This window comes from Conger conger, chromosome 10 (assembly GCF_963514075.1).
Source record: "Conger conger chromosome 10, fConCon1.1, whole genome shotgun sequence".
Lineage (NCBI taxonomy): Eukaryota > Metazoa > Chordata > Actinopteri > Anguilliformes > Congridae > Conger > Conger conger.
This window is the reverse complement of record NC_083769.1, coordinates 6,085,395-6,110,422: the sequence shown is the minus strand read 5'-3', so window position 1 is coordinate 6,110,422 and position 25,028 is coordinate 6,085,395. Positions and strand designations below refer to the sequence as shown.

The 25,028-nt window shown below is 44.9% G+C and overlaps 1 protein-coding gene across 1 annotated transcript; it reads right to left on the bottom strand.

Annotated features, from left to right (window-relative positions):
• Positions 1-2,393: 2,393 nt before the first annotated feature.
• Positions 2,394-18,992, bottom strand: sypl2b (synaptophysin-like 2b). Its single transcript, XM_061257974.1, has 6 exons — positions 18,725-18,992; positions 18,424-18,498; positions 10,372-10,493; positions 9,804-10,008; positions 6,771-6,956; positions 2,394-3,721 (listed from the first exon to the last, which is right to left on the bottom strand). The coding sequence occupies exons 1-6, from the start codon at positions 18,740-18,742 to the stop codon at positions 3,599-3,601; spliced, it is 729 nt and encodes a 242-aa protein (XP_061113958.1). The 5' UTR covers positions 18,743-18,992; the 3' UTR covers positions 2,394-3,598.
• Positions 18,993-25,028: the final 6,036 nt, after the last annotated feature.

Sequence of the window (25,028 nt, the reverse complement as noted above, 5' to 3'; positions counted from 1 at the left end):
AGAATGCAGGAGTTAGCTCACCGAGTAAAACCTGAAACACCCGTTTTTAATTCAGTTCATGTTCCAGTTCTGGTCGGGTTCCAGGTTTTATAAAGTGAACTTATCCAGTTTACTCGGTAATCCTGCTTCAATTACCTAAAGAATTCCAAGCAAATTAACTTTTGACCTTTCCCTGTCATATGCTGCATTATAAAAGCTTGGCATTTGAAATAAGAATCTGAGGAGCGTGAAGAATCTTTTCAGGTGCTTACTGTTTAAGCACTGCTATGTGGAATGATGCAGAACCCCATTCCACCCTGATCGCCGTGCAGAGGCCCTGCCGATCAGACGCACCAGTGAAAACTCCACCATCTAGTGGTTGGCAGCGGTATTGCAAATTTACACAACTGAAGTACCTGCAAATGACCACAAGAGGGACACACAAAACACACACATTTTAATATTACCAGCTCTCCTCTTTTAATATTTTACAATACAGAATATGTACAGATCATTCAAGGTCACTTGAATACACTTTCTGCTCACTATTGTAAAGAGATACGAAGATAAAAACTCACTGTCACATTCAAAAAAACGAAACCTTTGTAACAAAGGAACATGACAGACGTGTGATTTCAATTGCCTGTTAGCATTTCAACTTAAAATGGATGAAGTGAACCTAACAGAAGGGGGCCAAAACGGAAGCGATAACGGCATTGAAATGAGGACAACAGTGTGTACGCATCCTGCTTTCCCTTTCAGTACAGAGGTAGTAGTGGGGACCAATGGGACCGAACACAACAGGGCGCTCATGTTTCAGCGCCCCAACTGAATGGCAAGTTGCTACAAGCACAAAGCCAGTAATGGCGGTTAATTTCACCTACAAGACACGATCGTTAAAGGCGTTACGGGCTGGTGTATTTCATAAAAGGTTTGCTTTGTTAATTTAAGAAGGCACTTGTTAATCCTACAAATGAAAAAAAAAAAAATTGCATGGTCAAACGAATTTGTGGACACGGTGTTACCGTGTGTTGTGAGAACGATATTGACCCTTTTGGTGCTTTGGCTAATTTCCATGTGTTGTGCTTGAACACGGGGTAACAATCTCCACATGTAACAAACCTTTAGGCCTCGAAGCGCTTCACCAATCAACGCGAGACCAATGACAAACGTGGCAGAACCAATGCAGAAGCCCAACCGCTTCCTGTGTTAACCAATCAGCTGCCTGGGCTTCTCAATGACACAATGACCTAGAGAAGGGACCATCAAATCTGGCCCGCAAATTAAAATCCAGCCCTGGTTTCCTTTTCTCCCGGGTAATTAACTGAACAATTAATGCTACTGATTGGGCAGACTGTCTTCGCACCTGACTCCCAGGGAAAGGGAGGGTGGAAAACAAGCTATTCTCGGCCCTCGATTCGATCCATGACCTACACGATTAATTGATCTAGCCACATATGATGAATATAAAACTGGTATTCCAAAATGGCAGTTTCATTTCCAAAATGCTTCCATAAATAGCCCAAACCGGGTGGGTTAAAGCTGTGCTTTTGGATCCGTTGATGGATCAGCTGGTGAGAACTGTAACATTTCTGTACCTTTGACGTGCCTACCAAGGAATGGAGCAGTCACGACGAGTATCAAAATGAGCACACGGTACCAGTGTCATCAGTGCCTTTAAAGCAGCGTGGGCCAGAGGCTACTGTAACTCTGCCGCGGGGACCCGATTTAAATACACTCACTCGCTGAGAAATGGTGGCTGATAAATTTAGCATTTTCTGAATTGATTTTGGTCTTTTGAATGACAATGAAACAAAACCAAAAAAATAATCCGATATGAAAAAAAAAAAAAAACACGTTTTGCATTGAAGGGGATCACAATGACCATGTTTACACACACGCACATATATATTCAGAGTACCTGTGGATTCTGATAGAACTCAGTGTCAGTTATTCACACGTATGCCCCAGACAGCGAGGGCATGCGTGTTGGGGATGGAGGTCAGGGCGTGGGCATGCGTGTTGGGGATGGAGGTCAGGGCGAGGGCATGCGTGTTGGGGATGGAGGTCAGGGCGAGGGCATGCGTGTTGGGGATGGAGGTCAGGGCGAGGGCATGCGTGTTGGGGATGGAGGTCAGGGCGAGGGCATGCGTGTTGGGGATGGAGGTCAGGGCGAGGGCATGCGTGTTGGGGATGGAGGTCAGGGCGAGGGCATGCGTGTTGGGGATGGAGGTCAGGGCGAGGGCATGCGTGTTGGGGATGGAGGTCAGGGCGAGGGCATGCGTGTTGGGGATGGAGGTCAGGGCGAGGGCATGCGTGTTGGGGATGGAGGTCAGGGCGAGGGCATGCGTGTTGGGGATGGAGGTCAGGGCGAGCGCATACGTGTTGGGGATGGAGGTCAGGGCGAGCGCATGCGTGTTGGGGATGGAGGTCAGGGCGAGCGCATGCGTGTTGGGGATGGAGGTCAGGGCGAGCGCATACGTGTTGGGGATGGAGGTCAGGGCGAGGGCATGCGTGTTGGGGATGGAGGTCAGGGCGAGGGCATGCGTGTTGGGGATGGAGGTCAGGGCGAGGGCATGCGTGTTGGGGATGGAGGTCAGGGCGTGCGCTCTCAGCACAGGCCTGCAGCCGTGGTAACTCAGGCTTTCCGGTGTATTCTTAACCCTTTCAGTCCCGTGCCCAATATGAAGCGGCTCCACCCAACTCCAATAGGGTCTCAGCTCAAGTTTAGGGTTTTAATAGGGGCTCAAAACGATAGTTTAGCAGCCATTTTGACTGTTTGAAAAGGCATAAGGGCGAGAGTGGCATATGGCACTCTTGAGACTGAAAGGGTTAACTGAACACTCTAATGCTGATCCAACAATTACAACTGGTAACTGAAACCAACAATAGAACACTGGCTTGGTGTTTTTGAAAAAAACATTCCTTCCCTTCCAAGGGTTTAAGACCGCAGAAGGGCAGACGTTGAATTGCTATCGCTGTGTACAATTTGGGATTCAAATGATTCAAATGTCAGTCAGACAGTCATGATGCTCAACTGGCATTCAGGATGCATTCAAGCACTCCCATGTCAGCACTGCATCGATCACGACACACTCCGCTCACCCATTTTACTGCCACCTCATCCACTCAGAATTTTAACTTCTCTCTTTTTTTTTTTTTTTTTTTCTCTACTATCCTTCCAAACAGTATTATCCAAAAATTTTGCTTGCTGGCTACTTGCATCACACAGAATTGTATGGAGCTGGTTGGGATGACAACACATACACACACACACACACACCACAGGACACTCGGTCTGAATACTCAAAGAATTCTGAATATGATCATTTTCAGTCATATACGGGAGCCCCCATCTCCCCGTCCTGCATTAATCGGAATACTGCATCTCAGAATAAATCTGAATAACGCAGCGTTTTTAAATTCAGAATTCTGGGAATATTCTGGCTCACGACAGACTGCTGGACTGCATGTAAACCTGGTCACTGTAGGCACTGTGTAAATACCCTTCTGGATGCTTCCGTCCAAATAAGGTCAGAGGAAAACGAGACTCCGCATAATTTGACTCTTGTGACACTTCGATTGGCCTGAGAGGAGGGGAGGGGCTTGCGTGGTCCAATTAGGATTGAGGGGCACCTTCCTCGGCTGTTGCCGGGGGGTTGGCAGGCTTGTGGAAGGGGGTCTCCTTGTAAATGAACCAGCAGTTTCCGCCCCACAGGATGAGGTTCAGAAATCCAAAAATCTGTAAAAAAACAACAAAAAAAACATTTTAACAGTCGTACTCCAGTCACAGAGGGCAGCGATGTCAGCACTTTGGTGCTTTAAATCATTGGCTAAAGACTGCACCTTACCTGACACCTAAACCTTTTCTTTAATTTTTTTTACAAGTTTCGTTTGGCTACGTAAGCCATTTATTGTCCTATGCAAGTGTTTATCATTCGATTGCGTTGTGCTCAAAAATAGTTTTCGATAGAATCCATTGATTTATCAAATAGATTTATCTTTGTTGTACTCCCAGCACTTGAAAATGTACTTCGCTCTAGGGTCTTTCAGCACTTTGCACTCTGTTGTACGTCAAATGCCAAAAATGTAATGTAATCTAAACTAGCTGCTAATGAAAAGTTAACATCCCCAACTCTTTGCTGACAACTAAGACTTATTAAAAGATTCACAGTAATCAGACATTTCTCAGGGGGCAGACACTATTAGCAGTGTTAAAAATGTACGTAATATTCAGCAACCAGCAGCGCTGAAGATTTATAGATCCACTTAAGAATCAGACGTCTTCCCCATTGAGGGCGGATGTACTACGAAGTTGAGTCAAACCTGGTCATTTTTGGAGAAACGGAGCAGAGGATCCCGGAATTGGTGAGCTTACAATCCACAATGAGCAAACATGTTCTGTAACCATTGCATTCTTATTATCACATCAAAATAACAAAACACGCCGCAACTAGCAGAAAGTACGATCGCAGATGTCGGCACCTGCTTCCAAATTTCATAGCTCCCAACCTACCATACCACGACTCAGAACGTCTGGTTTTCCACCATCCATTTAACTGGGAGTCCGGTGTGAAAAAAGAAAATCTGGGATGGATATGGATATGGATTTGAGGGCCAGATTTGATGATCCCGGTTCTACAGACCTATGGCCTAGAACAGAGGTGTCCAATCTTATCCTAAAAGGGCCGGCGTGGGTGCAGGTTTTTGTTTTAACCCAGCAGTAACACACCTGATTATACTAATGAACTAATTGTGGTCTTTAATCAAGACCTTGATGAGTAGAATCAGCTGTCTTAGTCCTGTGCTAAAACAACAACCTGCACACACACCGGCCCTTTCTGGATAAGATTGGACACCCCTGGCCTAAAAGGTCAGGGTCACAACTGGTTCAAGAAAAACAAATCTCTAGAAGTGTCTAAAGTGTCTTTTGTCCAAAATGGTTGGCCAGTTTCTCTACTCGCATTTCTCACCAAAACCCTAGAAATGAGCACCTGAGCTACATTCTTACGTCTGCTCAGAGTAACCTCCCTAAACTCTTCCAGCCTGGTTTCAGGAATGCTCACTCCACCGACACTACCCGTCTCTGCATCACGGAGGCCATTCAGACAGCTCCCGCATCTTCCCCCTCTTTTTCTAATGCCACAGGACTGTTCTGCAGCATTCAGTACCATAGACCACATCCTCCAGTCCACTGTGACCTCACCCCAGGTCTCCACCGTGACCTCACTCCAGGTCTCCACCGTGACCTCACTCCAGGTCTCCACCGTGACCTCACTCCAGGTCTCCACCGTGACCTCACTCCAGGTCTCCACCGTGACCTCACCCCAGGTCTCCACTGTGACCTCACCCCAGGTCTCCACTGTGACCTCACTCCAGGTCTCCACTGTGACCTATGGATAGCCCTTTAGGGGTTCCTGAGATGGTGGCTTATTTTGTAACCATATCCTTTCTACAGGTGTCCCCCACGGCTCCATATTTAGCATCCTCCTCTTTTCCCTTTGCAAACAATCTCTTGGGGTTTGTCATCTCCTGCCATAGTTTCCCATATCACTTCTATGCTGACAACACTCAACTCTTCCTCTCCTGTAATCTGTCCAACACACGGGTCTCATCACCCATCTCAGGCTGCCTGAATGACATCACCTGCTGGATGACGGACCGTAACCTAAAGCTGAAATCTGAAATGCTTTTAATGTCCTGCAAGTCCTCTCCACTGCAAGAATTCTCTCTCTGCAAGAGCACTCACTCCGAGCCCTTTTACCAAAAGAAGCCTCATGCTAACCCTAAATTGACCCTCCTTTCCCTCTCATGTAGTAGGAGTGAGATTATTTCTATACAAGGTCCTCCTCCTCCTCCCCTACCCTACACAGCTGCAGGCCCTGCTACTCTCAGGCTTAAACTACTGAAATTCCCTTCTTGCCAGTCTCTCTGCATCAGCCACTAAAACCCTGCCGCTAATACAGCATGCGGCCATGAGCCTCATCTACAATCTTCTCAAGCACGCTCACGTAACAACCATCCTCACCTTACTCCATTGGCTGCCTGTTAACTGCTCAGATTATGTTTCAAATCTCGGTACAAGCCTACGAGGAAGTTAATGGAATCGCTGAACCATAACCCGCTTTCAAACCCTACGCTCCACCCAGATCTCTCTCTGCTCCACAAACTTGGGAGCAATCGGACATTCCTCCCCTCTGAAGTCACTCCTTCCTGGCAGGATGACCGCTTGTAATGCCTCCCCAATGGGGATGATTTCCCACAGTGATCAGGACAGCAGAATTGTTATCTGCCTACAGACTTTTGGGTGGTGCTCCAACTGAAGGTGGGAGTTGAGGGAACTGAAGCATCACTACTACAGGAAGCCGATCTAACACACTGCAACTATCCTTTCCAGACATTCCAGGGCAACGGGTCTGAACTCTTGTCCTGGACAGCTGCAGGTTGGGCGGTTTCCGTTTTGAAAAAATCAACAACCAATCGAGACCAACCAGATGAAGCGAGTTAGCAACAAAGTCCTGCGTAACGATGTAAACCAAGAGACGCTGCGGCTCTCCACATCGCAAAAACCAAGTCAATCTCAACAAGTATTTTAGTCTTAGATTTAGACTTAAAATCTTATTTTTTTTGTTATTCTATTTACGTTCTTTTTTGCTACATAAGACAAAAACATCGCCCTAATGGGGTGAGATAGTTTTGACTAATTTCAAGATTTGCCAGGACCAGCAATGGGGACCCGTCTACAGAGAGTGGGTGAGCAGGTACGGGGCGGAGTTCAGGGCGGGGCTCACCACGGAGGCGTTGAGGCGGCCCATGGAGGGGACCGCCCCCGGGGTGCAGTTGTTGGCGGTGCAGGTGTCGATCAGGCCCACCAGGGTGGAGGGGCTGGTGGCCCACTTCACATCCGTCAGGCCCTTCCCCCAGGCAGAGCTCGACACCAACCACAGGAAGGCGAAGGCTCCGGTCAGCGCCAGGTCCTAAAGGAGGGAGGGAGAGACTGCGCTCACACTGCAGCCAGGGAGTGGTGGAGACAGAGCTACACTTCCTCACAACATGCAGAAATTACCCAAAGTTAAAATAAAAAGTGCCCAGCACTTAAAACTTTAAATGGCCACCAAAAGTTCCCCTATTTATTAGGAGAACACAGAAACAACTAGTGGCAAATTATGTCACAGCTTGTCATAAACAGAGGGACAACCAGTGAACCTATTTTGGTACGCCTATGTCTGTACATCCACAAGTTCATGAGAGAGAGGGATTTAGGTCAGGTAGAGATGGCTCCGGTCATGCAATACACACAGCACATATACATTTTCAACTGGATATTTAAATGAGCACAAGGTTAAGTACATTGCTTGTGCAGGCAGTGCTTTACCTAGGAAGTCAAGTGCAACCTCAGAGTTACAAGCCAAATTCCCCAAACACTGCACTGCACTCACACCCTGACAGACAGACCCGGATTAACTTGCATATTAAGAGGGTTGATACAATGCAGTGTTGGGTGATGTCTCCGTCTGTCTGTGTGTGTTTGTGTAACCGGGTGGAAAGTGCTCAGAATTTCAAGTGTGGGGACCAATTTTCCTCAACATTTACACAAACGTCTCGAGCAAACGTGTGTAAGAGAACCCAACATTTTACATTTTAGTAGATGAGACTGTGTGGTCAGGCGCTACGGCACTCCTGAATAGCTTCCTGAGGAGGGGCGTGCGTTTCCCTGCGGGGGACAGGTCGGAGACGGGTCGGTGTTTCTCTTTAACAGGCGATAACTGAGACGGGGGTGGGGCGGGTTTTTGGAAGCAGCTTCCCGAATGCCTCTGTACTTGGCTCTCGGCGTGAGCGCAAGCCTGTCGTTCCCCGGCAGCTGAGAGTCGAACACGCCCTGCCGCGCCCTTAACCCGCACTCCCACGCCAGCCGACCCCCAAGCACGTCCGCCACACGGCCCCCGCAGAACCCCGAGGGCTCCCCACAAAAGCCCTTTTTCTTTCCTTTTTAAATGGTAAATGGCAGGCATTTATATAGCGCCTTTATCCAAACGCTGTACAATTGATGCTCCATTCACCCATTCATACACACACTCACACACCGATGGCGATTGGCTGCCATGCAAGGCCCCGACCAGCTCGTCAGGAGCATTTGGGGGTTAGGCGTCTTGCTCAGGGACACTTCGACACAGCCCGGGCGGGGGATCGAACCGGCAACCCTCCGACTGCCAGACGACTGCTCTTACTGCCTGAGCCATGTTTTTAATACGATCTATTCATAAAGCTTGATATTTACAGGAGGATTTCAAAGTGCCTGTTACTGAAGGTTTCAATGGCAGCGTCTCACACAGGAATGGACCTGCCAGCTCAGTCCCAGAGGAAGGCCATTTCACATCCAGCAATACATACAAATGTTCGGCAAACGCAGCGACCAACACAAAATCCCCAATTATAAATTGCCTCAGTGGACTGATTCAACTGTTCATTTCTTTTTCGATTGTTTCCGACGGCTAAACAGTGGTATAGCTAAACACAGGGAGTTGTACATTGATTTTCTTGTAAATTTTCCTTGATGAAGGTGGCACTGAGTCTTTATTTCACAACTACAGTTGCAGCAATTTTAGCTCCATTTTAATCTCTGTAAAGCACAAAAGATACAATTACGAAGTTTTAGTAATTACAATTATTACCGTTATCAGCAATATTATTGCCATTATAATTGTCGTTATCAGTAATGTTGCTGTTATGAACATTATTATGCAGGTTCCTATGACCCCACCACTACTCAGGTAATTAAAATCAGCCACATGGTGGAGCTGTAAGGCAACCTAAAAGAAGCAACAACAAAAAAATTGAATAATCAGCAGGCCGTAATGAGCTTGACCCTTACTTTTAGCTGCTGATTTAATTGCTGAGCTCCTCTCCTCAGAAAAACATTTTTGCAAAAGTCAAGTGACCAATTCAAATAATTGTATCCAAATATCTATCAGGTTTTAGCAAACACAATAGTGTAACTGCTGCCCTTGAAGTAGTAATTGGGGAATTGGGCAACTGGATTGCAAAATAATTCGTGCAGCTATTTTTATTGATTGGTCAAAGGCATTCGACACAGTTGACCACAGCATCTTCCACAGAGGTCCACATCCTCCCCAACATTGGCCTGTCGAAGCAAGCAGTAGCCCATTTGCCATATCCATCTGCTCGAATGTTCAGAAGGCAGAGTCTCCCTCTTCTTTATTGACACTATCCAAGGAGGTGCCCCAAGGCTCTGTGCTAGGACCTATGTCGTTTTCCATTTGTGTAAATAAAAAATGGTACATGACATTAGGTTATGTCAACAATACTATTATTTATTGTTCTATGTCTTCTGTTTTACAGGCCCTTGCCCTTCTGCAGTCTGTATTTGATGTTGTTCCCATCTGCAGCGACTTAAGTTGGTATGAAATGCTGACTCATGCTGTTTACCAAGGCTATAGTTACCACCAAATATTCCAAGTATTTTAACTTCAAGAAAAATAAATTGAGTTTGTCTACCAAGTAGCTACTTTTGTATTCACATTGACCGTAACTTATTAAAGATCACATTGAAAATCTCTTCTCTCAGCTCAAGTTGAAGTTGGGCCTTTGCTTTATGAATGCTGACATGACTGACAGGGTTCGGGGGGGGGGGGGGGGGGCTGACAGGGCCCGGGGGGGGGGGGGGACTGACAGGGTCCGGGGGGGGGGGGGGGGCTGACAGGGCCCGGGGGGGGGGGGGGGACTGACAGGGTCCGGGGGGGGGGGGGGGGACTGACAGGGTCCGGGGGGGGGGGGGGGGACTGACAGGGTTCGGGGGTACTCACCGCGATGGGGCCCCGGCTGTTCTCGCAGTACAGGGTTTGGTACCCCAGGTAAATCACCAGCGTGGCGGTGCAGTACAGGAAGCCAAAGACGCCGATGCACACGAAGAACTCGGCCGAAGAGGAGAAGTCGCCGGTGAGGAAGGTATCGACCATGGCACTGGAGTCGTTCTTGCAGCTCGGGACTTGGTACGGGTAGCTAGGGAGCCTAAGAAAGCAAGGATGGCAAACCTCTTCCCCTTTAACACCGATATTAACACAGATAATGTCAAACAAAGTGAATAAATACCCCTTTAACACAGAAGTGAATAAATAAATACTGACACTGTTGTGTCATCTAAAATGGAAAAATAGCCATCTTGAGAAGGTTACTGAAAAATTAAAGGCATCTTGAATCAGACCTCTTCCACTGGTGAAAGTGATCGAGTGACATCTCAGATCAGACCCCTTCCACAGCAGCTCCACAGGGACAGTGCACTCAAGATTCAGCATAATATAAAAAATCCTCAAGAGCAAAACGACCAAATCGCGAGCGGACCTCTTTGTTGACCGCGTGTCACACGAGGCTCACCTGAAAGGGTAGGCGAAGTAGGCCGTGACCTCCTGGTGCGCGGTGCTGCCCTGGCACTGCACGTTAATGCTGGTGGAGCCAGAGTAGCCCCCCGCTGTGGCAAACGCAAATATGGAGAAGACCTGCACAGAGACAAAAACCAGAGTTACTTAGGCTACGGACCAGTTCAAAATATCACAATCCTGCCTGTGTGTACACCATCCGACGCGTCAGAACCGTGAAGTAGTCATTTTCTTTTTTTTTTTTTTTTCAAGTAGTATTGGTAACAATTCAATGTTGCTTTTAATACACTGTGTACTACGACTGATGACAATTGGGGCAGCAAGATTGCCCAACCTGTGGGCATTAAATGCACTGCATTTACGCTTATGTTGCATTCATATAGAAACTACACGTTTGCTTATGAACTTCAAATAAAAAGTGATCCCCATAAAAAAATTATAATTTGCTTGGTCTAGCATTTGGTTCATTTGGGAATGAGGCGCATAACGACAGTTGCGCTGAATTGGCCATTGCCTGTTCGGTTCTGTTCAAAGCAGCCATCTAAACAGGGCTGTGCCTGACAGAATAATATCACAACAGGACAGGACATAAGTATTCAAGTCTTTTCAACTCCAAAAACACCTCTGCATGTTCCACATGATAATCTCAAACCCCACTGGGGCAGCCTGTAACCTGTAGCCTAGTGGCTAAAGTACAGGACTGGGACCCAGAAGGTTGGTGGTTCAAGCCCCGATGTAGCCAAAATAAAATCCACACAGCCATCAGAACCATGAGCAAGGCTGTTAAACCCACATTGCTCCAGGGTGGATTGTTCCCTGCTTAGTCTAATCAACTGTAAGTCGCTTTGGATAAAAGTGTCAGCTAAATAACAAATTAATAAGAGCCAAGACACAAAACTGATCCTAGACCTGGCCTCCCAACTGTGACATGTTATATGAACACTGGCTAAACTGGACTAAAAATAACACTGCAGCAATTGTCAGGGCAGTTTCAGGACACATTTTACAGCTAATAACAGAAGCATGATTCACTGATATGTAGTTTACATTCTGGTTATTTTCAAAATAAATTCTGGTGAAGTGCCTTAGTCAAGAGTAGAACACCAGTGCCACAGCAGGAAAACAAAACCGCAATGTTCAAGTTAACAAATTCAGTTCCAGCTGCTCATTTAATCTGAAGCAGTATGCAAAACCTGTGTCGACCTAATCGCCCCATCATGCAAAGGAAAGCAATCCAACCAATGGGAGGGGTGGAGTGCAACCGTATAGAACTTTGCGGTTTCATCTAAAGCAAACTTGTGTGTCGAGAGTACTCAGCTGACCCTCACTCAGAAGCAGGTCTTTGCGGGAAGACCCACGTTTGCGTTTTATTTTTGCTGACTGTTACCTTCCTGTGTAGGCCAACAGATGTTTTAAATCTTCTCACTTTCCAGCAGAGCTTCTTAAATCTCTGGTGCAAGGCCGTAGTCCAGAAGTTTTTATAGTTTGGTGAATCAGTTGCTCGGTTTCAGAGCCGAAGACAACTACGAGGCCGTTTGCGGGCACGAACCGCCGTTTCCATGACGGCCCCATGGGGCCGGAGCTTGGAATTCCTGCCCGTTACGCTGCCGGGAAACGGACCCCGGAGCCATCCTCCGCGATTTGCCGGCGAAAGCACTTCTGGCTCCGTGTCATCTGTGTGTCGGAGCGCTCACTTCTCACAAACCGCCCGCCCTTTCTCCACTCCAGAGCTCTCCTTTTATGGTTTCCTGTATTTAACTGCATCCTTCCCCGCAGGAAGTGCTCAACACGGCACATCTGGGGACTTGGGCTCGCTGAAACTGAAGTTCTGGGGTTGAGCCAAGATTCTCATCAGACTTCAGGCACAGGCCGAGTCGCCTGCCACACCTGTGTGGTTTAACGTCTTTGTGCGCACCTGTGTTGTGTTACGTCTTTGTGCGCACCTGTGTTGTGTTACGTCTTTGTGCGCACCTGTGTTGTGTTACGTCTTTGTGCGCACCTGTGTTGCGTTACGTCTTTGTGCGCACCTGTGTGGTTTAACGTCTTTGTGCGCACCTGTGTTGTGTTACGTCTTTGTGCACACCTGTGTTGTGTTACGTCTTTGTGCGCACCTGTGTTGTGTTACGTCTTTGTGCGCACCTGTGTGGTGTTACGTCTTTGTGCGCACCTGTGTTGCGTTACGTCTTTGTGCGCACCTGTGTTGCGTTACGTCTTTGTGCACACCTGTGTGGTTTAACGTCTTTGTGCACACCTGTGTTGCGTTACGTCTTTGTGCACACCTGTGTTGTGTTACGTCTTTGTGCGCACCTGTGTTGCGTTACGTCTTTGTGCGCACCTGTGTTGTGTTACGTCTTTGTGCGCACCTGTGTTGTGTTACGTCTTTGTGCGCACCTGTGTTGCGTTACGTCTTTGTGCGCACCTGTGTTGTGTTACGTCTTTGTGCGCACCTGTGTGGTGTTACGTCTTTGTGCGCACCTGTGTTGCGTTACATCTTTGTGCGCACCTGTGTTGCGTTACGTCTTTGTGCACACCTGTGTGGTTTAACGTCTTTGTGCACACCTGTGTTGCGTTACGTCTTTGTGCACACCTGTGTTGTGTTACGTCTTTGTGCGCACCTGTGTTGCGTTACGTCTTTGTGCGCACCTGTGTTGTGTTACGTCTTTGTGCGCACCTGTGTTGTGTTACGTCTTTGTGCGCACCTGTGTTGTGTTACGTCTTTGTGCGCACCTGTGTTGCGTTACGTCTTTGTGCGCACCTGTGTTGCGTTACGTCTTTGTGCGCACTCGTGTTGTGTTACGCTGTGTTTACCCACCAGTGGGGGGAAATTCACTTAGATCCTGGCCAGCTCAACAGGCGACAACCAGGAGAATATTCCAGCCCAAAGACAGGTACTTAGCCCTTCACCCTTAAGAGTGACGGCTATGGAAGATCTTTCAGGTTTTTATTGGTTGTACGGTGACAAGCAAAGTGACATGTTTACGGCAAGAATGTATGTCATGAAATTGACAGTATTAAACCAGTCAACAGCGGGTTACTTGGGGTGAATCAGAAGCTGGTATTTTTGCTACAGAACTGGAGTTCCAGGCCTCGAGGCCAGCTAAAGAAGGCGGGCGATAAATGCCGCGGCTATATACAGGTTTTATAGAGAGACATAGCGTTATGGAGGTTGGCCACAAGCAATAACTCCCTCTCAGGATTCGCTCCCACCCGCGAGATGGTCAACTCAAGTTGCAGTCTGCTTTCAGGATGCAGCAACACCTGTTATTCCTATCCGTCTTAAGGGGACAAGCGGTCAATTTTCAAGCAGATGACCCAACAAACCGGTTTTCCATTTGTAGCACGAGACAAAGTTCACTTCTCTGACCTCGGACATTGAATGTGAACCCGACAGAGTTGCCTATGAAGTACTATGCTGTCGTCGCCCCCACGTACTTTAAACTTCCTCCCAAACAAAGTGAAACATGGTCCACAATAAAAAGAAATTCTATAAAACTTGGTCCAAGTGGTGGGTTTGGCTACATTCCTAGCTTAGCCATCCTGCCATGATAAATCAAATCTGTTCTGCAGTTATATATATTTCTACCGGAATAAATCTTTGACTCCAATTTAAAATAATAAATGGACAGAGTGCTGTAGGTCGAGACAAAAGGAATAGACTATGATGCTTACCCCACCTCCCCTTTCTTCAGCACCTTTAACTGTTCTGAGTATCATAAATACATTTTATATTGATAGCTGCTATAAAGTGTGCAAACACATATTCATGCATCTATAGGGAAACATTTTACTTACAAATGTTGTGATCATCTTCCTTTTTTTTTTTTTTTACTCAACTGGCTGATTAATTGACAATTACAAGCGCTAATCTGCACAAACGAATTCAGCAATTAGCAATTAGCCACCTCAGGGTAAACCATCAAAGGCAGCACTACAAACACATTATCTTAATTATAGAAATGCCAGAGTGCAAATCAATTCAAAATGTGCACAGTGCAATTTGCAGACAAAAACATGTAGGCCTAAATCAGACAGTTCTTTCCAGCAGGAGAAAGAGTGCAGTGAAGGGCTTGTGTAGCCCGGAGAGAGAGGCTGATCTACCACTGGACAATCCAAGCAGAGGAAGGAAATGGTGGCAAATAAAAAAAAGCCTATTTAAGCCACAGAATCAACTCCAATAAGGCTGAGCAAAGTAATGATAAACAGTGAACAAACTGCAAATTAATTTTGACAGATGATGGATTTATTACTTTGTTTATTTGTATTTGTATTTGTTTTCCATGTCGTTTTGTACAATGTTTTCTTTATGTCATTTCTGATGATGTTACTGGTTTGTCTATATGATTGTTTACCATTTGTTTGATTCTTAGGTGAATTTGTTAACTCAAAGTTAACTAATGCATAGAACTCCTTTAAATAATAGTAAGAAAGATAAGTCCTTAAAATCCCACAAAAAAGAAGCACATATCAGCCAATATTTTTAAAACATTATATGCACCAGTTCAGATCTAGGCCCGGGTTAGCATTTCAGCTCAGAATGGATGAGGTGAGGATCCAGACAGAGAACCTAGCACAAGAACAGCACTCCTAAACAATTTACAAACACAGGCCCAGATCTTGGATCAGTTTGGCCGTTGAGCCCCCAGCGGTTAAGGTTAGGGTACGGACAGGAGAGACCAGATCCGAGATGAGCCCTATTTTTACACACTTTATAAATACAGGCACAGGTGGGCAAGCATCGGCCAGATTGGAGGGCACAAAGTCTACAACAGGAAGAGCAGACGGCCTACTTGGAACATACCAAAGGTTTAATTTAGCCCCGCCGTAGATTCACTGCCCATCCTACAACCGGGCGGGAGCTGTGCTACGACCCGACCGCGATATTCGTAGTGCTGTCAACTCTGAGAGCGCATCCTCCTAACTCAGGGTCAGTTGCGCGGACACTGCCGTGTTTTTGGCCGCCGTGTCCAAGCCAAGCCGACGGGACGGCTCTGGCCTGCTACTTCCGTTTGCTCATTGAGGCTTCACTCATTGCAGTCCTTTATCTCCGCTTCCACGCCGCCGTGAACCTCCAACCGCACCCTCACTAACCACACCCTCACTAACCACACCCTCACAAGCCGCCCATTGTAAACCGACTTCAGGAAATCCTGGAAAGCGGTTTAAATGGATGTAGACTGTACAGTGCTCATGAACAAACACCAAGGCGTGAGTTCACGTTCACTCTTCTGCTTAGGACGGTAATGAAAACGCTGCTCGCGAATGGGTCGATGTGGAATGCTGCATACATGGCGTGTTAACGTGGAAAACGCTCTGTAATCAAGAGCTACAGAGAATCCTGTGAAACCCAGGAGGCTAAATTCCTCTTCCAGTTTGTGGCATAGCTGGACCCATCTCTTACAGTCGTCAGGTCAGTTCTTGGGAGCTGCATGTCTCATGTTTCTGGTATTTGGCACACTGCAACAGTTCTCCCCTGCCCTCTCTTTCCCTCTCTCTCCCTCTCTCTCGCTCTCTCTCTCTATCCCTCACTATCCCTCTCCTCCTTTGATCCCACCACACACCCATGAAAACTTGCAATAAACCCTCCCAGCAGCCTGATCTGATCAGTCTTCACTCTTAAAGAGCTCGCTTTTCCTTCCCTTTTACTCCCTATAAAAAAATAACAACCTGCAGTGAGCAGGCAGAGGAAATGGAGGGGGTGGGTGGGGTGTAGGCCTCAAACATCAAAACGTGTAATGCACCCTCCACCCTCAATTTCTGTCTACTCAGCTCGGGAACCCCCCTCCCCTCCCCTCCAGGACCCTGGCTGAGTCAGGAGGGTTTGCAGCAGCAGGTAGCCTGGAAATCGGCAACCTGAGAGACAGGAAGAGAGCCAGTCATGCCAGACGGGAACCCGGTCTCCACAAGATATCAAGAAGGACTTCTGGGCCCCCACGTTTCTCTGAGATTTGAGCCCACTGCGAGCGCAGGGCAAAGCTTTGTCTAGAGCACGACACAAAGCACGCTTGTGCTCTGCTGCCCTTCCCCACGCCCCTGACCCGCCTTCGCCCGCACCGAGCTACGCTACCGTCGGCCCGCCGAAGCCTGCCGAATTAAACACGACACACTGCGGAGTTACTCGCACCGTACCGCACCGGAGAGGGGGGGCCCCGCTGCCTCCCCGAACCCCAGAGAGATGCGCGCCCTCCCCTAACTCCCCTAAGCGTTTGGTTTCTCCGGCGGGAATTGAGCTGCGGACACGGCGGGTGAGATTACTGGCGAGGCGCGGTGATGGCCTGATGAGGCTTTCTGTAAGCTCTTTGTTTCAGAGAGAAGCCCAAGCCAGTGCGGGCAATGCCCCTCTCATCCTGCACTTTCACTTTAAAAGACCGCCTGAGGACAGAAGCCGGGAAATACTAATGACAAGGCGCAAAAGAAGCACCTTGTAAAGAAGTACGTTTCACCCAGTACAAATTATATTAACCCTGGATGTGCAAGCAATCTGCTTTAGAATTGAAGGTTATGTGCATATGTAGAATAAGGAGATATCTAAATGAAAGTGTTATATATTTTTGAAACCTAAAAAAACAGTACAGTATGAAACAGCAGACTGTCAGTGCACAATAGTTTGGTATTGTGCTTGATATGAACTCTGTTCTTAACTACAGCTTGATGCGTGTGTTGAGTTTGATTGCTCCAAAATAGCAGATATGGGCATTTTATACAAGCAGGTCAAGAGTAAAAGGGTTTACATTTTTGAACAATGTGAACAATGCAAATAATTTTTGCAAAAACAATCAAACAAATAGTATACATTCACTGTTTTAAACATGAAATGAAATACTTGTGAAACTGCCTACACAATTTGAAATTAGGACCTAAAGCGCTGGGGATTATGTTTGCAGCTGGTCACCAAACTGTCCTGAAACAACCGCAAAATGTATGCTTACACCTGGATTAACTAGAGCCTCTCTACTATTCAACTGCTGCGATGGGCGAAGTGTTGTCAACAGGCTGAAAGCCAACTACAGTAACCGGACGATGACGAAATGTACTACGGGCACAAACATCAAAATGTCAAAAGTGCGAAAGTGAACGCACGGTTTTTAAGACGATACACACAGCCAAATGTTTGCTTTAAAGAGTTTCAGTAGACCGGTACAATAATTAAATTGTAGCATTACATGTAAAGCCATACTCGCAGACTTACTTTGCTCAATTACTGCCCCATTAACGTGACTGTGCTAAAATGCGCGGCTTGCGTGGTATTGCGTTTACAATTACGCACATGGCAGTGAAAGTCAGCCGATTCTTAAGTGTAAAAATCCTCTTCAGCTAATTTAGCTAGGTCTAAGCGTTATCAAATACGTAATATCTCAAAATAAAAATATGAAATACGCAGTAAAGTTTCAAAATTACTTCTCTCAAGAATGGGGAAACAATGTCGTGTGGTAAACATACCATTTACGTTTACACATACCTAATTTCACGTATGAATAACGGTAAAGTTAGGCTGTTGGGCTATGAAACGTTATACGTTTCCAATTTAAGCTAAACACTTAATTACAACCCATGTGCATCTGTTAAAATACATTGCCCTTGTCAAAGATTATATTAAATTTTACAGTCAAAATGAAAACCACGTGTACACATTAAAATGATAGATTATAATGGGAGCCCATTCCAAATTTCCCAATTGAAGTAGATGTATGGGCTGTGTGATCTCTGGTTATGCGTTATGTGCGGAACAGGGTGATGAAAGATATTTCGGACATTAGAACATGTTTAAACACAAATAACAAACTGGGAAAGTGACCTGTGGAGTGTTATCTTCAAGATACACTAACATATGGGCTCCAGCTAACGTTAGCTTGCTATTGCGAGCTAAATAAGGGTGTTGCCCAAGGGAGCAGTCTGCAAATGTAACCGGCTAACTAGCATTAATTAGCTAACAAACTAGTGCAAACTCCAAGATTTAGCCCTGAACTGGGCAATGGACTATATTTTATACCAAATAAAAAAAGTCAGTCGTTGCTAACGTTAGTTGGATTGAAGGCCGAAAAATAATACTTACCCATTCAAGAACTCGAATAAATCCCAAAGGCTCTTTCAAAGGTCCGAGGTCGAGTTTGAATCCAGACGTTATTTTCTGAGGATGATAAAGTCAGAAATTAACTTACAACAAAGACACTTGACATTTTGCTAAACATTCAAGAATGCACTGAAAAAATGCACTTCTTGTCGACCAAGCAATTCAGCCATTCAAATTAGTTTGCTGGCTAGCTGGCCAGCTACGAAACGTTTTGAAATGAGTAAATCAGCTCGCCAGCAAGCGCTAGCAAACAAGCTAGCTACAGTAGACAGCAAGCACATACCTGAGCGACTCCCTCCATTGCCTCCGTAGTCTATGCTGCAATACTAACTACTAAATCCCGTTCTTTCGTGAAAGCAAACCGATATTTTCTGGGCGAAGATTTCGGTCCCAACTAACTTGTGGACTTTTTTTTAGCTAATAGTTAACTAAATGTGTTAGAGATTGCAGCTTTTCCAAACTTCTGTCAAAACTTCTCCACCTACGACGACACACGTGATTCTCAACGTACTGTTCTTAAAGAGACGCGGCCGGACGCCCCGAGCCCACTCTCCGCCTCATATTAGCTTGGCTTGGCTCATGTGACTTTTCCCTTACCCGATCTTGGCATGAGTATTGTAACATAATGCAAAACAACCCACCAGCCCTGTATGACAACGGCAGTTGGCTTACAACTTCTGATCTGTTCGGGGGGTGTATGTGTAGCTTTATCCAGACGCCATGACATTTTGCACATTCGATATTATTTATAATTTTTGCAGGCTTTAAAAAATAATAATAACCCTATCTTCCTCTTTAACTTCAGAATCATTGTTCTGTTTCTATAAATGTAGCGATGCATTGCCAGGTCTGCAGATGCACAGAATTCGTATTTTTTATATGATCACTCCCTGTGTACTTTGTTAGTTGTCTGCTTGGCGTTGGCATGGTGAGCCTGGGGGAATATGGTCCATGAATCATTTTAGCAAAAGCAAAGGGAATATTTTTTGTTTTTTTTATGTAGGAGACACAAGTCTCTGGTATTCATCTCATGAACCACATATTCTACTGTGCTGTAACAGACAGGACAATGTATATTCACTAAAAATAAAATAGTTTATGCAACATGTTTTTTTTTACATCCAAGACAAAAACACACTTTTAACCATTTGTATGTCGATTAATTCAAATACTGAAGCTTTTTCTCTGTCGGGTCTCCGACTATAGCCTTGTTTTCCAGTATTTTCTTTAAAATTTAAATCAGCAGTGGGCTCCCTCTGGTGGCGAGTTGTATGATAATTAGAAAGGCTTGCCCAGATTCACAATGGCAAGGAAGGAATTTCCAAAAGCGACATGAGGATTTTGAGAGGTGCACCCTATTTACGGAGGCTGCACCTATGTGCTTGCCTTCAAAAGCCACAGCCTAGATTTCTGACCCACTCAGCAGTTGGCTAGGGCGTGCTGTGCGGTAACTCGAGCATAATATACAGTATGTGGCAGCGTTATCTCGGTATTGTTATTACTAACCACAGTGTAATATGGCTTGAGAAAAATGACAGAAACGAATACAGCTAGGTCTGCTATAGTGTTTTTAGTGTTTTTTCTTCTAACTGGTTTGGAACATCCAAACTATAGGGTACCATGTCACTGTATGAATATTAAAGAGTATAAAAAATTCAATGAGTTTACAGACTGCAGCTTGACAATGAACGGATGCATGCTAGCTCTTTTGGACACTTTTAAATTCAGTTTCAGCAGATAACGTGTTTGAATGATTGACAGCTGGGTAGCAAAGTGAAGAGTGGAAAAGCATCTGCATATTTTCTTATTCAATTATTGCATTGTTATTAATAAGTTCTGTTATTACTTGATTATTAATTACTTATAATACTTTGAATATGTTTACTTTTTTAAAATATTATATAACAGTCAACTTGTTTTTCTCAGTGGGCAGAATTAGAGGTAGAATGTGTTATTGAGGCTCAAGGTTTATATGTCTCCTCTTTTACCTTTCCGTGGGAACAAATCGTAGTCAGCCAAACAAAACTGATTTTAGCACCCAGCTGAAGTAATGTGATTACAGCTGACACGTCACTTATACAGTGGATAATAAGAATCAGAAGCATTTGAGAGCACCGCTCATGCATATTTTAAAAATAGGCCCTATTGTAATTGTACTACTATCTATAATGTTTTAGGGAATATAATTACTGTTTTCAGTTTGCAAATGGACCGTAGGCTATGATGCTCTGCAACATAACATGGTCAGGATTGCACCAAGAACTAGTGCTTTCTCTGGTCATGTCACCCAGACATTATTTGCATGTTTCATAACTGCTCAGGCAGACGATTGAAGCTAGGCCCCAGGCCTTGCTGTGCTGCTAACCTTCTGCCTATTGGGTTTCATTCCTCCTCTCCCTTGTCCACGGAATGACCACACCTTTAAACGGCTCTGTGAGTGGTAAATGGCATTTTTTGGGGGGTTAGCGACACTTCAACACAGCCCAGGCAGAGGATTAAACCGGCGAGCTTCCGATTGCCAGACAACTGCTCTTACCAATCAAATAGTAGAGGAACAGCCATCATGTGCATTCGATTCACTGGTTTCACTTTAGCCTCAGTATCTGTATTTTGGACACAGACACACTAACAACCAACCTGCCCTGTCTGAGTGTTGTGAAATATGTGGGGAGTATTCATTTCTGCTGAGCTGCACTTTCAGTGGTGAGAGAGCAAAACCCTGATGTCAGAGCAGAAGAGATATTGTAAGATCATACTGATTACTCATGTTCTGTATTATTTGATATTAGTTCATGATACGTATGTTACTGGGCTGCACATTTAATATGTTTTGTATTGAAGGCATGAGTGTAAACGGAGTAATATGACATTAGCCCTGCTGGTTGGCCAGTTCAGACCAGCTCCACTCACATGTTCTGACCAGCTCAAGCTATGTTTTGAAACATCTGGTAGCTGGCAATTTCAAGCTGGCCATAGCTGGATTTTACACAAGGGAAGTCAGAAAAATGTTGAATACCCTGCTTATGTGCTCAGTGACCCAAAATTATTCTTCCCTCAGATACAAGAAAACAATGACAGTGGAGAATGATCCTGTATATGCTTGGACAGATCATTTGCTGATAATTTCTCTACCTTGCCATGCACACAACACAAAAATCTGCCAGTGAAACCAAAATAATCCAGCACCTTCAAGCCTCCCTCAAATAAGGTTTCAGAAAATGTTCAAAGTTAAATGTCTCAATATTTCCTCCTTAAGTCTGAGTTATTGCTATTCTCTGTACTCTAGCATCAGCTGTCTTTGTCTTTAAAATGCTACAGATAGGATCGAGAACTAAGAAAAAACATGTTTCCTAAATTATTGCCTCCCAATACTGGCTGGAAGGTGACTTTCATTTTAGTCAAGGTAAACAAATCACAGGCAAAAAACTTTTTGCTCTAGCCAAAACAATATTGTTAGGCTTTCTCAACTTATGAACAGACTTAGGTCAGACTTGGAACAGACAGAACCTGGCTATCAGACATTGGAACAGTTTGCCAATGGTTGAGAAAATCAGTCTTCTTTTGAAATCTGGCTTTATATAATGGTTTTAATAGTTAAATTATTGAAATTTTGTAACTGGTGTACTTCTTACGATGCTTGTCTTTCAGGAACTCTTATACTAATAGTTTTATATCAATCTGTTCATTTTACAATTGGTGTACTTTTTATAGTGATGATGTGATGCACTTTGTACCTGTTTTGAAAAGTGTTTTATAAGATATAATAATAATAATAATAATAATAATAATAATAATAATAATAATAATAGTATCTATGCTGAGACTTAGCTCATGTCCTGAATGAAGATGTTGATTTTAAAATAGGAATTGCAGTGAGGTCCCAGGAATTCAGCAGCTGTCCGTGAGGAGGATTCGACATCGGTGGATAAAAGCACGGCTGGAGTATTAGCTTGACAAATTGGGAAGGAACTTGCAGACAGTAACAGCATGTGATATTAATATTTTTTTAGCAAGCCTTGAATTTCAGCCCAGGTCAAACGGTGAGCACATGCATCTGTGTGCCTCTAGCTGATTCTGGGAAGTCACAGCGTAAGTTCAATCTTTTCATATACATCTCACAGCTCACCACAGCCCTTCACACACACTGCCAGTCAGTCTCAACCCAGAGCCCTGGAACACCTGGTTGACAGTACTGTGCAGTTCACAAATTTCTTGTCCACCTTTCAAAATGACAATTAAAGCTGACTAAATCATCCATGTTAAAAGGAAAGAATGCCAGTGTGGTTTTGTGGTTCACTAAGAACATTTCTTTGAACTGAGGTTCCTCTAAAATACGTAGTCAGAAGTCCTGGGCCTTGTGCAGTAGAATTGAATTAATAAGGCTTCTATGGACAACTTATGTATTTGAATCAGTATAGACGGGGGGAAATTAATCTCAAGTGAAATAATCTGAACGATTGCATCAAAACTTTGTATCTATTTCTGGAATGTAAAATTGGGTCCTTCGGATGGGACATCACACCACCATCATATCTCTCTGTGATCACTGAAAAATAGTAGGAGTGTTTTCAGTTTACCATAAATAAACATACTTCAATAGAAATTCCTTATTCACATAGTGTATTTACAGTACCCACAGAAGTTATTAACACCGTGCATATAATCAAAAGTTAAACAGTGACCTCTATAGATAGAATACTATATTACACCTTTTTTTCACATTTATTTACCTTTACCTTTATTTAACCAGTCTAGTGAGATTGGCATCTCTTTTGCAAGTGAGCACTGGAGCCTACATGTATTTGCACTTTGCACTTGTCACAGGGCAACATTGGCTCAGGGAGCAGTCATCTGGCAGTCGACGGATTGCCGGTTCGATCCCCCGCCCGGGCTGTGTCGAAGTGTCCCTGAGCAAGACGCCGAACCCCCAAATGCTCCTGATGAACTGGTTGGTGCCTTGCATGGCAGCCATGGGTATGTGAGTTTGTGTTTGAATGGGTGAATGAGAAGCATCAATAGTAAAGCGCTTTGGATAAAGGCGCTATATAAATGCCAGCCATTTACCATTTACTTGCTGACACTTGCCTGGAATGTAATGGCCAAATGCAATGAGAAAGTGGACTAAACTATAAAGTAGATATACACAGAGATTTAGATTCTACCAGTGCTAAAATATTTAAGGTGTCTGAAATAGTTTGTGATAATGTTAATAAAAAAATTTTAAAAAACATTGTCCATGTTCATATCCATATTATTTGTATACTGTACATTTGTACACATACATAAATAATTCATACATATAATACTGGTTGGTGGCAAGGTACTATGGAGTGACAGCGAGATAGAAAGTGATGACATAATTACAAAATTGACCCCCCCCCCCTAAAAAAAAGAAGAACTTGTTTGTGTCTGCCGTGGATGGAGCGAAAGCGGTCCCCTAGTGTATCCACGCCCACAATCAGCAAAGACAGCAGTCATTCACATCTCAGTGGAATACAGGGCCCCACTGGGCCGTAACAGCTGATTCTTTCACTGGAGAGTCGGAGCAGCAAGAGCGTAAGGGACAAGGGCCTCTTTGTTGTTCACCTTTTGTGGGTAGACTAGGCAGAGTCTGGGGGTGTGGGCCAGGCCGGGGGGGGTGGGGGGGGTGGGTGAGTAGCATGATCCTGTATTGTCTTGGTTGTGGAATGCTGTACACAAACGTGATCACCTTTCGTCCCACCAGGAAAACGTTAAAAGTGTGCTATGGGGCGAGGGTAGTTAGCACAGGTAGGCAACCGGTCTCCATGGAAGACCTTAACATGAAGCAGGTGGGAGGAGTCATTCAGCCAGCACTGGAATCAAGACCTTGGGTTTACTGCCTTTAAAAGGACGGTGGCTGTCTCCATGTCGATGAATAAACAGTGCTACAGTGACTACAGTGCATTACAATAAGAAAGCTATTTGTGCGAATTGAAAAAGAACGGCTGAAGAAGTAGGATGGTCAAACTTGAAAGTCCAGTTTTTGAGGGAGTCGCAGTCCAACAGGTTTTCTCAGAATGTAGCAGCTCAGTTTTGTGGTGAAACAAAAAGTTTAATTTAGCAGACGCTTGAATCCGAAGCGACATACCAAACCATACAGACAATCCAGAAGCTATTTCAGCTGGTATAAGAGAGCGTACTGTATCAATTCTTGTTCTGAAACACAGAAGAAATTTCTTGAACAACAGTGTTTTGAGGATAAATATAATTAAAAAACAAGAGCAAAATCGTACATAATGTTGGCTATGGTCGGCCCCAGGTTTCACTATTGCCTGTAAAATACCTTTCTTTAGATGCCGGTAAAATGTGAAAATTTGAAAACACTGCAGATTCCAGATAGCTTTCAGTGAAATGTCTTAGCTAACCGAAACATACAACCGTACATCCAAAATACTGCTGAAAATATAAGTTCATTTTTGAAATTGCAAGACTTTTTGCTGGCACTTGAAAGGGTTTTTTGGGACAGGGTTTACTGTTTCTATTGAGTCTGCAGCTGTGCCTGGTTAGGTTATTCCAGGAGAGGTTTGCGGCCAATCAGCGAGGTGCCAGCTGGACTCAGGGCGGGG